This window comes from Aptenodytes forsteri, unplaced genomic scaffold (assembly GCF_000699145.1).
Source record: "Aptenodytes forsteri isolate BGI_AS27 unplaced genomic scaffold, ASM69914v1 Scaffold366, whole genome shotgun sequence".
Classification (NCBI taxonomy): Eukaryota; Metazoa; Chordata; class Aves; order Sphenisciformes; family Spheniscidae; genus Aptenodytes; species Aptenodytes forsteri.
In genome coordinates, this window is record NW_008794621.1 from 1,729,981 (window position 1) to 1,747,146 (window position 17,166).

At 36.1% G+C, this 17,166-nt stretch overlaps 1 protein-coding gene across 1 annotated transcript in view; it reads right to left on the reverse strand.

Moving 5' to 3' along the window:
• Window positions 1–492: 492 nt before the first annotated feature.
• CNOT2 (CCR4-NOT transcription complex subunit 2) overlaps window positions 493–17,166 on the reverse strand; it is a 61,042-nt gene continuing 44,368 nt past the window's right edge. The window contains exons 8-15 of the mRNA XM_009273215.2: window positions 16,949–17,073; window positions 15,233–15,353; window positions 14,965–15,121; window positions 11,145–11,206; window positions 10,999–11,048; window positions 10,055–10,155; window positions 9,341–9,485; window positions 493–1,637 (exon numbers count right to left, since the gene is read on the reverse strand). Coding sequence (XP_009271490.1) covers window positions 1,551–1,637; window positions 9,341–9,485; window positions 10,055–10,155; window positions 10,999–11,048; window positions 11,145–11,206; window positions 14,965–15,121; window positions 15,233–15,353; window positions 16,949–17,073 — 848 coding nt within the window. The 3' untranslated portion in view covers window positions 493–1,550. The remainder of the gene's footprint in view (window positions 1,638–9,340; window positions 9,486–10,054; window positions 10,156–10,998; window positions 11,049–11,144; window positions 11,207–14,964; window positions 15,122–15,232; window positions 15,354–16,948; window positions 17,074–17,166) is intronic.

The following is a 17,166-nucleotide window of genomic DNA, read 5'->3' on the forward strand; positions in this document are numbered from 1 at the left end:
TCCGCTCTAGAGAACGGTTACGATTTTCAGAACCGGTGTATATTCACGTTCGTTTGTGTCTGGAAGTTCAAGTACTAGTGATCATCGAATGAAATGTATTCCTGTTTTAAGTGGGGAAAATACCAACCTGGAACTAAGCTATGATCCGTTCTAAACCAAGCTTCTTCCAAGTGTTCCTTCTGTGGTGAATTCTTGAAGCGTCTTTCTATCGTTCGCAACGTTACCCACCCGCCTTTCTAAAAAGGATTTGCCATTTGCTCTTATAGAGAGGGGATCTGAAACCAAGGTTAACCAAACTTTTTGGCTGTGGAAACTTTACTGTGGAAAAGAATATAAAACCCTCTCATAAATTTACTTGTCAGCAGCAAAAAGACTCTTCAAGTGTCTTAACCACTGCACAGCTCGATGGTTTTAATACTTCAACTTTTTTTCTTTCCGTTTTTCATTGTTGAAGAAATAATTTCACAATCTCAAATCAAAGTCAACACTGCAGTGAGGAGAGCTTTTCTACTTTATTACAAAGAGAAGAAGCCTTTATGTGGTCAGAAAATACAAGATTGATCTTTTTTTTTTTTTCTCTTCCTATGAAACGCTGCTGTTCAAACAGCCAGAGTGAATTGTCTCAGTTCACTTCTTTAAGTCCCATCACATTCACTTGGGTATGGATGTCCTTGGCTGCTGAAAATCTGGCCCTTTAGTGCACAGGGCGACAAAGTAGTCCCCTGACCAGCAGTTCCAGAATGTCCCGTTTTCATATATTGCATCCATGCACACCTCCTAAAAATGAGGTACAGCAGGGCAAACATTTTCCAAAATAGATGTCATATATATAATATATACACATTCGTACATACATACCTTTATTCATGTGATGTCCAAAAATTTAAAAAAAATGTACACATTTATTACAAAATCGTAACAAAGACTGGACAGTGTTTTGCTCATTCTGGAAAGATGAAGCTCAGTAATACACAACTCTGGAAACTAACCAGAGACTGTGGCAATATCTTTCTTCTAAACAGTCAGATATTCTTGCATTAAGCTTGGCGAAAACTGCCTTTCAAAAACAGAAGGGGAAGTAAAATGAAGGAAGCAAACCTTGCTCATCTTTCCAAATGAAATACGAGAAGGATCTTCACATAAAAATGCACAAACATTTTTTATTACCAATAGTGCTACAATGAACAATGCAAATTTTGTTGTCTAATTTTTTGTCTTTTTTCTTTTTTTTTTGTTTTTACATTTTGGAAAACTAAATGGTAAACTTTTGTCAGTGTACTCGCTTGTCTTTACAGACCCAAGCTTGTCTGCTGGCAAAAAATAAAACAAAAACAAAAATTCAGACCCTGCTCAAACTAAAGGAAAACAATTACAAATTTAGTTGTTGGGCAGCACATAATTAGTAAGGCAGGACCTCAAATGGTGACCCTTCGCATGAGCCAATTGCCAGATCCTCAAGGAATTAAAACCAGGATGCCTGAGCCACATCAGTTCTGCAGTTATGTTGAGTATTGTGCTGAGACAGCCATACCCCAAGAAAAGGGAAGTCTTTAGAAGGCTTGCTGAGCAGGGTTGTAGTTGAAGGTTGATGGCAGATGAGGCCTTTCTTCTAGTTTGTCATATTCCAGATGGAACTCCTACAATTAAAATAAAAAAAAAGACAAAACCAAATAAAACAACATATCATTTACCTGTCGAGAACCGTTCGTTCTACCAGCCGTACTTGAAAAGCACAAATACGGAAGAGATCAAGTCCTAACTTATCTCAAGGCAGAAACACATGATTTTGCCCTCTGGGATTCTATATTTTAACTAGGAAAAAGTCAATATCCTCAGCCATTACACCTGCAACACGTAGGCTCTCCTATTCTTTTTAATGTTACATTACTCTCAGAACCCTAGGTACGATCTCAAGCGATTTTATATATATATACACGCGCACACACAAAACACACAAATATACAATCATGGCATGAGCTGAATTATGAATAAAAGCTTCTGTCTTTCCACAGTTCAGATGTACAGAGACTTATTTTGACCTGAAGTTCTGGGGTGTTTTGTGCCATACTACCAGACCCAACTCTAAGTTAAACTAGCTAGGTTTCTCCTTCTTAGTACAAAATTGGGGAACATTATCTAAAATGCTACAGACAAACTACTGCAACCTATTCAAGCCAGAATTTAGCAAAATATTCCACCACATTTCATACTCAGATTTAAGCTTCACCCAACCCTCCTGTACATCTTGAGCTCCTTGTTCCTACATCATGCTTTGCCAACGTCTTTCATGAGGAATTCTGCTGGTGTTTTATAAACAACCACACAGAATAAGAATCTTTGCCCATGTGCTTGGATGCCACACAGGTTACTTGGTTCATAAATAAGCAGCTTTACGTCTCACTGGCAAAATCACCTGACTTTTGTTTGAGGATGTCTGGTTTGCATAATTGTAAAACACTTCACAGATCCAGTAGGAATTCGTATTCTGACTATAGCAACTACTACTACTACTAAGACTGTAACCGCCCCGATGTCTAAATGCATCTGATTATTACAGTGAAAAGCGCAGTTTCCTTCCCTGTGACCTTAATTTGTGCACACAATCCTAATTAGTGCACTGGGACATTTGGTGCTTGTTACTTCATTCATGCAAAAATGTACAAGGACTTACTTAAGCCTCATATTTTTCAGATCCTTTCAGCAGTTTAACTGTGTCTCATCCCCATTTTATCTTCGTACAAGAAGCAGAGCAAGCAGAAGCTTCAGAATTGTTCTTTAATGCTGCTACTTGGTAATTCAACAACAGCTACTTTGGACACACGCAGTAACTTATTTGGCCTAACTCAGTGGAGAACCTCAGCAGAACATCACCTGTATCTGCAGAGCAAACTTACTCCGCTATTTTTATATATGGATAGAAACACAGGAGTAGTGAGTAGATCATTTTAGAACACTCCCTAAAGTGATTAAATAGTGTAATATTTCAGTTTTTACAGGTAGACAAACTAAATTAAAGACCAAGTCAATGCAAGACCAGAAATAAAATCTAGGAAATCTGACTTCTCTTCTTTAAGGCGAAACAAGGTGCATCTAGCATAGAAAGAACATTTAGCATGGTAAGGAAACAAAGTAGGGGAAAATGCTAAGCATTCAGTAAGCCTGTATTCCCCAGAGAACACTGTCCCTAAACCTGGAAAATCCTAGCAAAACCTATGTGAGGTCACAGCCATCTGCACTGAAGTGCTGCACATCTGCTTCATTTCTGGTTCCCTGCTCGCTACTCCAACCAAGGGGGTTTTTTTCAGTTGGTTGGGTTTTTTTTATTTTGGTGGTGGGTTTGTTTGGGCTTTTTTAGGTTATATATACACAAGTCAATTGCTTTTGGCATTCCTAACTAACACTGCATGCCAGCTGGTGCATGTTCTCTTGTTGTGCAGATACATATGCATGTGCTGATACTGAAGAGATGCCTGCTCCCTCCTTTTGACAGAAGCAAGATGAAGGTGTACAGATCTATGCGGGTATTTTGGTGTCAAAGGCTGGTTTAGGTTGGGTGGATCTTCAGCAATTCTGAAGTCTTTTTATAACAGAAAAAATACCACTCAAACTTTTCTCCCATTCATGGCTTTCGAAGTTGCCATTTTGCACATAAACATGGAAGGGTCTGCAGATCACTATCAATCTATGGTCAGCTGTTGGGGAATTGCTTCTTTAACAAAATTGTAAACAAAGAGAAGGGTTAATAGCAAAAGCTTCAGTCAGCTACCTGAACCTCCACACGCTCTGAAATGCCTTCAAAATTACCCATGGAAAACGGCTACCTAAACTGGTAAGACAGTATCAGTAGCCTAAAAAGGGCTTTCCAAACTTGAGGTGGTTGTGTCCCTCCTATTGGCAGTAGTAGCTGCGAGCAAAGTGTGTGTCTGAAAGAAATGCTCAGTAGCTTGAGCAGTCCCCTGTGTGCCACAAATTGGAAGCCCCTCATTTAGAAGAAGGAATATGATTTCCTACCGAAGTTTCTTTAGAAGTACCTGAGTTGATACTTCAAACTGTCATCGATTTTTAAAATAAACAGGCTTAGAACAGCCTTTTTGATTTGCATCCCAGTGTCAGCAATGCTCAAGTCCAATGTTCAGTAGTGTGTAAGAACACCTAAAGTTATATCTGACAATACCAAAAAAAGAACTCATTGACCAAATATTTTTGAAAACTAAAAGACAATTATTTATTACATATAGAAAAATACTTGTATTACAGGCATACTTTATGTTTTTGCTTTTGATTCCAGGGGCCACTGTGGTTTAGGATGTGCACTGTAGCACTGATATGTTTTAATATAAACAGATACAAATAAAGTGTAAAAATGCCATTTATCCATTGACAAACATCTGTTAAATTGTTTTATTTTCCACATGGAAGTAATTATTAAAAATTAAATACCTTTTATTAACCAAGAATAATGAATACTAAATGTGTGTGGAAACTTATAGCACATGTACGACACTAAATTGTTCTATGCAAAGAAATCAATCACTTCTCGTGTCATCCTGAAAACTTGTTTTGATGGTAAAGTTACATCAGCCTGCACGTGTACAAAGAATAATAGGTAAAAATCCTAAAGATAGAAGAGAATTGCTTAAGGTGATCCATAGCATTAATAGACAAAACAAAACAAAAAGTTAGCCGAATAGGAAGTGTCCTGAGGACAAAATATTCCGGACTGTGTAAGTCCACCAAAGGAGATGACAGAAATCCCACGGTTAGCTCAAAAATTCCAAATGGGACCGAAAAAGCAGCATTTATACTGGCTTAAAGATAGATGCAGAGATCCAAATTTAAATTAGGGGCCGAATTAAAATGCTATGGCACATCTCTATTAGAAGAACAAGTTTAACTTTCTAGCAATTATAAAAGTATTTCAATTAATATTGATCTTAAAAGGATGGGGAGTAATTTAATATAGGCAGCAACCCTTACTAGCAAATAAACACTTGGAAATTTAACCTTCTCTCCCATAAAGAATTCCACGTTTTGTAACTACAAAACCAAATTAAAAGGGTTTTATAATCTTGTTCCTTAAAAGGGATTAATTCTCCTTACTTTTCAAAGGAGAAATTCCAGACAGTTTCCTTCAGACAATTTAAATCGGGATTTCAGTAAATGTGCAATTGTAGAAGGCATTTTTGGTCCCATATCCACTTCCCTTCCTCTCTCATTTGTCTTTCTCTCATGTCTCCTCAACAACAAACTCTACAGCCAAATCCTCAGTGAAAAAATCACAGTGTCTTTAACCATACTGTACTTTCCACATGCCCTAGGATGAAAAACCATATATACAGACATATCTGTAATCAGCATTTTCCTGCATTTTGTTTTGCATTTAAGGTGAATTTGAAGTTTGTTTTCATTCATATTTTTTCACTATTTACTACCAGGTATCAACATAGAAGTAATTTGATTTTATTTCCTAACAGTTTAGAAATTGTCTCATTACTCAGCTGTTTTGCTGCATTTCCATCTTCGGTCTATTATCCATTAGGAATACCAAAATAGAGCCTACGGCTTAATAAAACAGATAAATATATTTATTTGATGTTTTCTTGAAAGAAGTCATCCAGTCTACTTTACTGGGCTTTGTTAAAACCATTCTAGGACACTATCAAAAAATCTGTTAAACCACGTCTAGTTTATGTTTTTACAAACTTAGTCTTAAGATTGAGTAATATTATCCAAAGTAAACAGCTATATTTCACTGCATCTATCGTAATGCAGTATAATTTAAAACAGGCACAATAAATACATAAGCTCATAATGCATAATGCACCGTATCTGCAAAGCACAACACGTTGAAATATGCGCTGCCCTATATTTGAGCATATACACTAGAACAACAGACAAATTTATAAAGCACCTTGAAAAACAATTGAATTTGCATATATACAAGACAGTAATTTACCAGAAATAATTCTTGTCCGACTGCTTCAAAAAAGGACTAATGAAATCATTAAGCAGCAATTACTATTGTGGCCTTCTAAGGAACTGATATTCCCAGCATTCACTAATAATGTAGCAGTTATAGTAAGAGACTGCAATTTATCAGAATTCTCTTTTCCTTCCAGCTACTTATATTTTTAATTTCCTGAAACACTAATTAGTACTTCTGCGTTTGTTAGAAAAAAATTACTTGGCCATACTTTTCTTTGCATTCAAAGCAACGTGGAGTTATCAAATACTGCCATTCTTGTTATGGTAAGTCTATGTTAGTCTTCCTCCAAGGAAATGTCAACTCCAGAAATTAAATATCAGAGGTAACAACATTACCATACAATGCCAAGATTACACCTGACATACGTAAGTTCTTATTTATCATAGATGGAAACATCACAGAATTATTTCTAGCAAGTGATTCCTTTTCCATGTAACAAAATAGCTATTTTTCCCCAAATCCTTCTCTAGCTTCCTGTGATCAATACTCAACTTGCCTGCTGTATTTTGCACCAAACTAAAATTAAATAAAAATTTCAAAATAATATTCCAGTTCCAATTTTTACATTAAGAAATACACAAGCCTAAAGAAAAGATGTCTCTTCCTATGGACACTACTCTGTGTGTGGTGGGGAAATCACGTTCCTTGTTAGCTTACCGCTGGAGGTGCAAATCTTTAGAAAATACTATCCCTCTCCTTACTAGCTACCAATTGCTTCTTAAAGTTGGGGGAATTATTTTCAGCATGCAAAGTAAAGAGAAGAGAATCTGTGTAGATCTTGGGCAAAATCATTTGGAGAACAGTAGTGATTCATCTCTCTCTTCCACCACAGTATCTCCAGCAATGCCTACCAGATGAAGCCAGCTCTACTTTTAAAGAGGAAGGATGTAATGTACTAATTAACAACTCAAGCACTGGGTGCTGAATTTTGGGACAGCACTCAGGACTCCAAACAGAGAAAATACTGTCTTCAAAAGTAATGCTTAAGCATCAAGGAGCAGCTTCACACATTTACTACAGGTAGAAAAAGAAAAGACACTAAAGAGGTTACTAAATCTTATACAATGGGCATGACTACCTCCTTAAAAAAAAAAAAAAAAAAAGTTGTGTTTCCACATAGGGTAAAAACCTCAATCTGATCCATCAATACATGCACCTATGTGAGGCTCTTATTGCTCATAAATAAATGGAACATATTCAGTTGACTCCAAAGAAGAAATCTATCCTTTCAAAAGGTAACTACTTCCCCTCTGATGATCTTACGTAATAATAAGTTAGCTTTAAACAGCGTCTTGGGAAACCTAAGAAAGTATACCAAGCAGCAAATAAATAATTCGACTAGAAATTAAAACTTTCTTTTTGTTTGGGTTTTCTTTTGAGGGGAGTGATGCTTTTGCTTAAAAGTTCTGGCATTACCTTGCACAGATGAAAAACCGTAAAAGTAGGGCTTGCCATTAAAACCTTCAGTTACAAAATCTTGGTTTTCTTACGGTCACAGGAAAGGCAGCAGAGGCAACGAGTCACGCATGCAAATGGACTGAAGAGCCTCCCGTATCATTAGGGGCAACTAAACCACTAATTTCTGAGGGGAGCTTGCACAGACTAAGGAAATCTACTGGGGGGAGGGGGGAAGGAAAAAAAAAAGAGCATCATATCTAGTTAATCTCTAGATGATGGCAAACTTCAGTACACTGGCTAGGAAGAAATGTGATGCACTTAATAGAGGGGAGGACACTGAACTCTACTCCCTTTAATTTAAAGCTGATGTAAAAAACACATCAACAGACATCTAACTATCTAATGCAGTATTTCATAATCTCCAAGTGTATAGATGCAACTTGCTCACAGAAATGAAATGCCTTTTCAGCAAACAATTCGTAAGTTAGGCTTCAGGTGAAAAGATTTCTGATTAAATGAAATACCTAAGCACGTGGAACCACAAAACATAGTTCCAACACACTGGAATCACATCTGTTGAGTTGAAGGCTTCAAGATTAATGTGGTCTGATCTGTTAAGTGTTTTTTAGAGAAAAGCAACAGTGCGATACTGTATCTAAAGAAGGTCTGACATGGAAGTTTTATGTTTGCCGTTTCATCGATGAATCCAACATGTCAGTTAAAACTTGAAGCAAAATCATGCCACATCCATAAAATCTCACATAACCAAACTTAAATGGGGAATGAGATTCTTGACGAACTATTTAACTCAAACAGACTCTAGGTAGGTGTAATGGTTGCATGTATATTGTGAATTTATCTTTTTTTCAGCTCCAGCTGGAGCTGAATGCATCACCTAGTAGGGCAGGCTATTTTCAAAAGAGCATACCTCTTGCCAGGTTAGTGAATGTTAGCACTCCTGATTTCTCAAATAGTGTTTTCGCACATATCTGCATTAGAAAAATCTTTGCTTTAGTGGAGAAGGAAATCACAGGAATCAGGATGCAGCAAGGAAAAGGCATTGTACAAGATGGTCTTAAAAGCTGGAACTGGAAGTGGGATGGTCTTTGAAGTTGGAAGATGCTGAAAATTAATTATCTTTGGGGGAAGGTGGAAAAAATGAAGCACAATTCTATGAATTTCTTCAGCTAACAAGTAAAGGGTGAACATTACTGACGATATTCATGGACAGAAAGGAACAAATAGATTATCGGAAGTGGGAAGGGAGAAGACCATAGCTTTCAGATTTTTTTTAAAGCCTCTTGGCCTAGAATACAGAAAACAAGCACCATGAAAATATGCCTCCACCCTAAAAGAAGTGATTTATTTCAAAGTACTCTGACACTGAAACAACAGAGCACAAAAGTCCTGCAGTATGCTCAAGGACAGAAAATATCGGGGCGGGGAGGGGGGGATGGGGACGGGCAGGGGAGGAACACCACCAAAAAAACCACAGAACAAAAACCCAAACCAAAACAAAAAAGCCAACCCCCCAAATAACACTCCGCATAGCTAGTTTTAATTCCAAAGTGAGAGGCGGTAGCTCCCTATTGAATTTTCTAAAGCAAAACCATAAAATATCTGCAAGCACAGTTTCTGAAGTGCCAAATAATGCTTTCTATTCTATAATTCTGTACTTGAAAAAAGGTTTCAATCTCAACAAAACTCATGAGTACTACATCCCTGTACCTCCCAAAGAACACAGCAAATAGAGAGACATCTCCTCCTTTTCCACAAACAAGCCAGTGTTTTAGGCAATCTCTATTCCCTCACACATCCAAAATTGAGACAATGAACTTAAACAATAGGAGGTTAAAAAGTTTGAGATTTTTGGGGAGGAGGTTGGGTTTTACTTTTGTCCTTTTAAAAATACATGGTTGACAGACTTAAAAAATCTGCACAAGGGAAAAGAGATACCTTAGCTACTTTCCTCCAGTTAAGACAGTCAAAGAAGTAATATGTTCCCCTCTCGTACGTATTGGTTTTCATTGTTGGCTCCATGCCGGGTGCCCTGGTGATCCATACTCGTTCTTCTTTGTGGTATCTCCAATCCCGGTTAAATCTTTCATTTTGAATAGGAAGGAAAAATAATTTTTAGTGTTATTTATCTGAATTTGACTTCGTAAAATACAATTTTAAGGGTTTCGATCAAAACTATGCAATGCATTCAAAACCAAAACAAAATTTCTAAGACATCATTATACCTGTGATCTCATACCTCTTCCATACAATTATTACACCTCAAACTAATCACATATGAAACTTTAAGAAGTCTGGTAGGTTCAAACAACAAATTCTTTTTAAGATTATTTACTGTTTTTCATTTTGCTGAAGATAAGCTAGATGTTTAATGATGACTGGCACTTGCCACTTTTTCCACAGTGTTTCATAATAACGCAAAATTCATGAGACAAACTTTTGATTTCTGCTATATGAATGAAAAAAAAAAAGTACAAAATGGAACCAAGGTTGGAGGAGGTATTTAAAAAAAGGTTTCCAGCTTTAGATTGACTAAGCGTCTGTTTTCAGTGTCTTAACTTGTTGGGTTGGTTTTTTTTTTTTTTTACATCTACTACTTCATTACTGCAATAGATTAAATCATATAAGACTGACAAAATAGTTTGAACGTACAGCTCTACTGCTGCTAATAGCTGTAATACATCTCCTCCATTCATGTAATAGAGATAAAACAGGAGATCTTCTCCATATCGGCCAAGTTTTATTGCAGCCAGCTGCAAAAGATTGAAGAAAACGAGGATGAAAAATCACAATAGATAAATGTTTTAAGACATACTATCCCACTTAAATAACACAAGGATACATCCAGAACGTGCTTCCATCCTACGTGTGTTGCAAAGGATACTCTAATATAACAAGAGTAATAATTGTTAAAACAACAATTTTTCTTCACTTCTAGTTAACCTTTCCAACTTAAAAGATACAACAGAAAAATAAACAGAAGTAATGAATCAGCAAGACAGAATTTTCTCCCTGCACCTGTGTATCCTCATCTACTTTTTTTTAAATAAAAAAAAGTAAAACCCAAACATTTACATGTATTTGCTCACTTCACACTCTATTATGTAACATTACTACAACTTCTTACAATATTTCTCAGTGATCCTTCTTACAGAACTACAATAGTTGAAAGAAAATACATCTAAGAAAAAAATCCCTATTCATGTAGATATGGAAAGCAACAGATAAATGTGAGAATATCTTGAACCGCAATTCTGAGCTTATCTCAAGAAGAAATATCTCAATTTAATATGGCATTTGAATATTACAGTATATGGATTATAACGAACTTCTGCTTTGCATGAAGGGCACACTTAAAAACATAATGCGTTCTGTAGCTAACCATGCACATTCTCAGCTTTGTCTTCCCTTTCTTTTTCTAAGGTGGAATGCGTGCATGATGTGTCCAATTAGCCAGTTAATGCATCACTGTTCCTAAAAAGACTGAGGACATCCATAAAATGCACTGATTTTGAACATTACCTATCTGAAAGAAAATTTAGAATATTACCGGTAATAAATTAACAAAAAACAAGCACACACACACACGTACTCACCTTGTCCCTAATGTGAATGTTAGTTAAGTATTCAGATGGAACATGGAAGTCTAAAAAAGAATCGGAATTGATGCAACTATTAAGACATGTAAATGAATATAATTTGCAAATATTAATATTGAATTAAATAGTTATTTCTCTCTTACCTATGTCTTGAGGTCGACAAGGTGATGATGCCCAGGGTGATGCAAATTTGGGATAAAGATTTCTGAAGAAAAAGAAAAGCACAAATTTATCAAAACTAAAAACAAAAATCAAAACAAACAAACAAAAAATCCCCACAACCAAGCTCACAAACCTAAAAACCATACTACGCAACCAAAATCGCTACCTGGCATGAGAAGGAAAGAGAAAAGGAAATTTCCAGCCCACTACCCTAAAATAGTTACATTTCTTCATTTTCTTTTTAATACGCAGAGTAAGATTGCGTTTAAACTGCCATGGGAATCTACAGGGCCGAGATTTCCTGCCGAGATTTCCTTTTTTGTATCATTCCTTTAACTTAGGTGCCAGAGATCCCAACCCTTTTTAGGGATCCAATTTTACACAAGGTTTTTCACAAGCCTGGTGGGTTCTGATTTATTAGCCTATGATTTAAAAGGTGAGGAAAAGCTTATACTGGCAGATGTTATTTTTTTTAAAACTAACCAGTAAAGATTCCACTCTTCTAAATTTCACTGACAACAAATAAATTGAATCCCAGCACAACATGAACACAAGTCTATTATAATTTAATATTTTCCTTTTATATAGATTCTGCTAACATATATTAAAAAAAAAAAAGGAAGCCATTAGTTTAATAAAGAGAAAATTATGAACCTTCAAACTCTACTACAATGACTGATGTACTGACGAATGAGTTTTCTAATTAACAGTTAAAAAAGTGAAAAAAGGACTGAGCAAAATGTACTTTTGGCAGGTAGCTACAGCCTGCTTTTAATTATCCATGATAACATGCTATTACGGCAAGTTTTGTAAATGAAACTTGAGTATGATACACCCAATCAAATCTTGCTTCCTTCTTGTCAAGGGCCTAATAATTACTATTTAAAAAAAAAAAAAGAAAATCAGAAACCTACCAAATTACCTGAACACAACCAACTCCCAGCTGAGCTATATGGGCCAAAAACTACACTGATCAAGTGGTGTCAACCTTACTCTAGGCTAGTTAATCTTACTGTTAGCAAAAACTTATGCTTTAGAGCCTGAAAGAAGATTTCCGTGGCAGAATCTGCAGATGTTGAAAAGAACTAAACCATTCCTTCTACTGAAAGCATGGATAGGCATTGCCCCAAGAAGAGGAGCGTCCTGCAACGCCATCACCTCATGCGTGCCCTAGAGGTTTGGTTTCCTAGGGCAAAGAATCCAGGATTTTACAGACTCGGGACTGCACAGCATTCCCTCTATGATACAAATAAAACTCTACTAATTTAACATTTTTCAAGGAAGTATTGGACAGCCTACAGTCTATTTGATGAATATTTCGGAAAGCTTCTGGACATGAAGAAACAGCTACATAATCTCTGAAGAATTAAATGTACTAATGCTGCATTTTTTAATTTTTGTTTATGTAGAATTTTAAGTTATCCTAAGGAATTAGAAGCATATTTCTTAACAAAGAAATACAGGACTGTACAGGCAATACATAATCATTCTTTCAACAACCAAAATAAATCTTAACCTACCTGCATGGAAAAATCTATATAAAACTAGGAGTTAGAAGGGTTAATTCAAACCATTAGAGATATATACAGAATTCTAAAATTTTGTTTCTAACAGCACATTTATTGTGCTAAGTGTTTAAGTCAGACAGGTATCTTTACCATCAGAAGTACCTCACAAGGCAGAAAATTTTGGCTTTCCACATGTGAAGTGCTTTTAGTTTTTCAAACGACAATTCATAAAGGAAGCAAAGGATGTTTAACATAAGGCAAGATGGCAGGCCAGACACTGAGGACTGCACAGGCTGTTTGCAAATCTTTTCTGTAGTATAAAATAAACCCAGCTTTCTGATATAGAACTGTCTGGATAAAATATTAGTGCTAGCCCCTCCAAGACCCTTAATACCCTATACACAGAAATTAAATGTTAAAAACTTCTAAAAATCCAGCTATTTACAGCATATCTGCTAAAGAAAAGCAGCAGCATGCCAGGTATATATACTGCTTATGTACAAAGACACACTAATAATTTCGATGATCTATTCAGGAGCTGCATAACACAGCTACAAGTCATCACATCAAAGCATGTTTAGTATTCCTCTGCAATGAGGTACTAGTTTTACGTAGACTTTCCAATAGGTATGTTTAAGCTTAAACTTTATGTTAGTCATTAAAAGTAATAAATAACATTGAATAAAATATCCAATAGTATCACCAAAAGTGATAACACTATCAGAATCACTACTACTATTCTGCATGCCAACATCTAGAGAAAGTAGCTATATAACCAAACGACATAACTAAATTCCACCTGTATCTAGGAACAGCTCAAGAATTCAGATACCGATGTACTCGAAATTATTTTAATGAGCAAAGGCATTCTACTTTCAGCTGATCATCATCAAATTATGTTTGAGCAATCCATACTGAGAACAGCAAACTACTTCAGTATCATGTAGATCCAGGAGACCCATCTCCCAGTCAGTGCTGTAAGCTCTGGGACTACCAAGGAAAAACAGCAACCCATGGTCAGTATAACTGTTCTTTGTGCATTCTCTTTATGTTGTGGGAGAAGGGGATGGGAGTGGGAAACTACGGGATTCAATGGAGGAGTGACCTGCGAGACTAACACTACAAGTGAAGAAGATATTATGTTAACACATTCTGCAAATAACTACAGACAATCGTATTTAGAAGGCTGACTTTGGATGATTGTTTTGAAATATTTTTAAAAATGCCAATGGCATAACAATTTGACTAAGTTTTGATGCAAGCTCTACAGAAAGAATTTCTAGAAGTGGCAATTTCTAAAAAGTTACATCTCTAGAAATACATATGTAAATTCATGCCAATTATTTCAAGACAGGAAAAAAAATCAGGAGGCATTTTTCCTATGCTTTCCCTCTCACCTTGATATCCACATTCATCAGTCTTCCCTGAACTCATGCATTCAGAGTGCAGCTCCATATAAATTTGTGAAACATGGAAACTGTGTGTGTATGCTGTTTGGTCTTTGTTTCGGTAATACATTATGTGCAAACCTTAAAATGCATATACTACTCTGTCTATAAGGCTAACGCTATGTAAATCCCTGCTGAAACAAAATGATGGGAGATTCTCAGCTGAAAGTCAGAGTACCAGAAATTAAATAAGCATTTTTGTCCAAACTGATCTAGGTTCCTTCTATAACTAGTGGAGAAAGACAGCCACCCTGGGCTGGCGATTCATCCCATCTCATCTATCTTAAGCACTTATTTCACCACTAGTGCAGTCGCTAACTGCTTTTCTCCCCACTGCCTCTACAGGAAGCCTAGATGACTAAACCTACGTGAACTGAACGGCTGCAAGTTAACTATAAAACCACATTTTCATTTAAAATAATCCTTGGTGCAGGGTAACACTGCAGATGCTCTGTTTGTTATTACATCAATATAAATCGAATTTACCCCCCAAACTGCTGACAGTTAAGTGTAGATATCCTCAAGGAATATTATTATTTGAAAAATAATGTATACATGAAATTTATTAACAATACACTGTCAATTCCTTGAAGAAAGTCCTAAAGTAGTCAGGAGAATAAGCAAAGCCACTAGGTTTATTGAAAGCTTGCATAACAAGATCTCAGTATGCCTTGAAGCACAATTCTCTTGTTTATGAAAATTTTATTTTACTGTCATTACATTTTCAAATTTTATTCGCTAAAATATCTTGTGGGTTTGATAGTCATGTGACCTAAGTGAGCCTATTATGAATGACAGCATAATAAAACCAAAACTGAAGATAGTACTAAAAACCAGAAACTTACTCAGGAGAGTTGAGATTGAGACCTAGTGTTGTTAAATCACTTCCTAATGCAAGATGTACCATTCCTGGATCTGTCTCTGCTGCCCTGATGAATGTTAACAAGCCAATCATTCCAAACTGGTCCGTCACCATCCCTTGAGGAATGTTGGTAACCCGACCTGGGCAAGAAGAACAAATTAATTTTCTCCTTTCAAGAAGTGGAGCAATCAACAAGGTGATCTAAATGACCGTCAAAACTTTTAAAGAAGAAAAAGTGGAATGACACATACCATCAGGTAACACCTGGATCCCTTTTTTCTGCTGGTTGTTGTTTTGCGTAGTTGAACTCTTATCTCCAGGAAACTTGGGCCCATCTGTGCTGGATGATGTTTTGCCTGATGTACTCAAATTCTATTAAAAATAATTTGCAGAGTTGGTATGATGGAAACAAACCAAAATGGAAAAACTTGTTGACCGTATCTTTCAGTCAAGTGCTCTAAACCAATACGTCAAGTCACTCTAATAAATTAGGCACTACAATTGAACCAAGCTGAAGCTCTTGAGTTGTTGACAAACCTTATGTAATATTTACCACTTCCTAAAGTATACCTGTCATACAGTAAAAAAGCTAATAATGACCCTACAGCTTGCAGTCTAAAAGGATAAGAAGATATTTTACACCTGAGTTTGAATACAATGGATATGCCAAGTGCCTGTGACTAGAGGATATTTTGGACTCATCACATCATATATTTTTCCCATACAGTCTTGCTCCCGCGTAACACTCCACAAGGTAGCAACAGGTAATTCAAGCCAATTTCAGGTGCAAGCAATATACAGTTGGCACATTTGCAACTATCGGGAAAGAGATGTAAACACTATGTCTGGCAAGAAAACTGTGATTGCACTCCAGGAGCCCATATACTGACAAAAGATATCTTCCATAACTATTATTTCTTACTCTTTATTATTCTTTAACACAAGTCTACAGTAACACAATGTAATCACATCTACTCTCTCCCTTCCTTAGTGTATTCAACACTAACTGTATCAGAACATTTTCCACATGATAAACCTGGCCACAACATTTGGGGGCTAGGCTTCCCCCTGCCCCTTTTTTGAACAGCTGCATTTTTCAGTTTTCACATGAGTTTGTAGTCACATCTACTACCTACTCATCAGTATTAATGCCATCCTGATTAACATATATTTTGTAATTATAAGTAACAAAACAATCAGAAACTAGAACACTTTGTCAAATACTGTAGGAAACTCTTATCTGCCATCCAAATTTTACTCACCTTTCATTTGTAATAAAAAAGCAACTTTTATTCTAAATCTTTCAGAGTAAACAATGAAAAAACCCCATAATCTTATGATCTAAGCTATATATCTAATGCATGATAATTACAACAATACTTAAGATACAGCGTGTATCCCACTAGTCTACAACATACCCATGAATGCAATGGTCTCTAATAAAAGAGCTTGTTCCCTGTGATTTCATTTCCCCATCAAGAATTTTCCCTTGAAGCGATATTGTACCCCCTAACTTTTAAAGGATTTGACAGCTTTGAAGAAAGATGTTATAATGTGTAAATTACTACTACTGATGAGAGGCATCAACAGTGAAAAACGAGCTGGAATTGGTAGAAAAAGAAATTATGAATTGCAAAACTTGAAAAATATATATCAATTCTCAAAAATAAATTTGGAGGTGTTCTTGCAAGTGCCTCCCTGGCCCCTCCCCAAAATACAAAAGGATATACAGAAGTCATATGAAATTAAGAAAGCAAGGTCACAGCGACTGTTGGGACAAAAAACTTCCTGAGAAATTCCATTTACATAGTTATATATGAAATGCTGCTTACGCAAAATTTCTCGTTAATTTAGAGAGGCAAATTTGAAAATCTTATATTACAAATATAGTCACTGCCCATTTTAAAATACAATCATCAAAAGAAGTAAGAACACTCAAAATGAAAGAAGATTTAAGGTTTACTTACAGATTTATTGTCATCATTACTCGATGTTGGGTCTTTGTAGCTGGAGCCTGGTAATGCTGGAAAATCTTCATTGTGTATTGAAAAGTCCTGCGACTGCTCACTTGCTGGTTTTGTTACCATTCCAACTATCATCAAAATGAAAGCAGGAATAACATTAAATGACTGCTAAGTAAAGAATTTTCTGCTGTTGATCTTGCTTACTGTCCATTTTCATTATG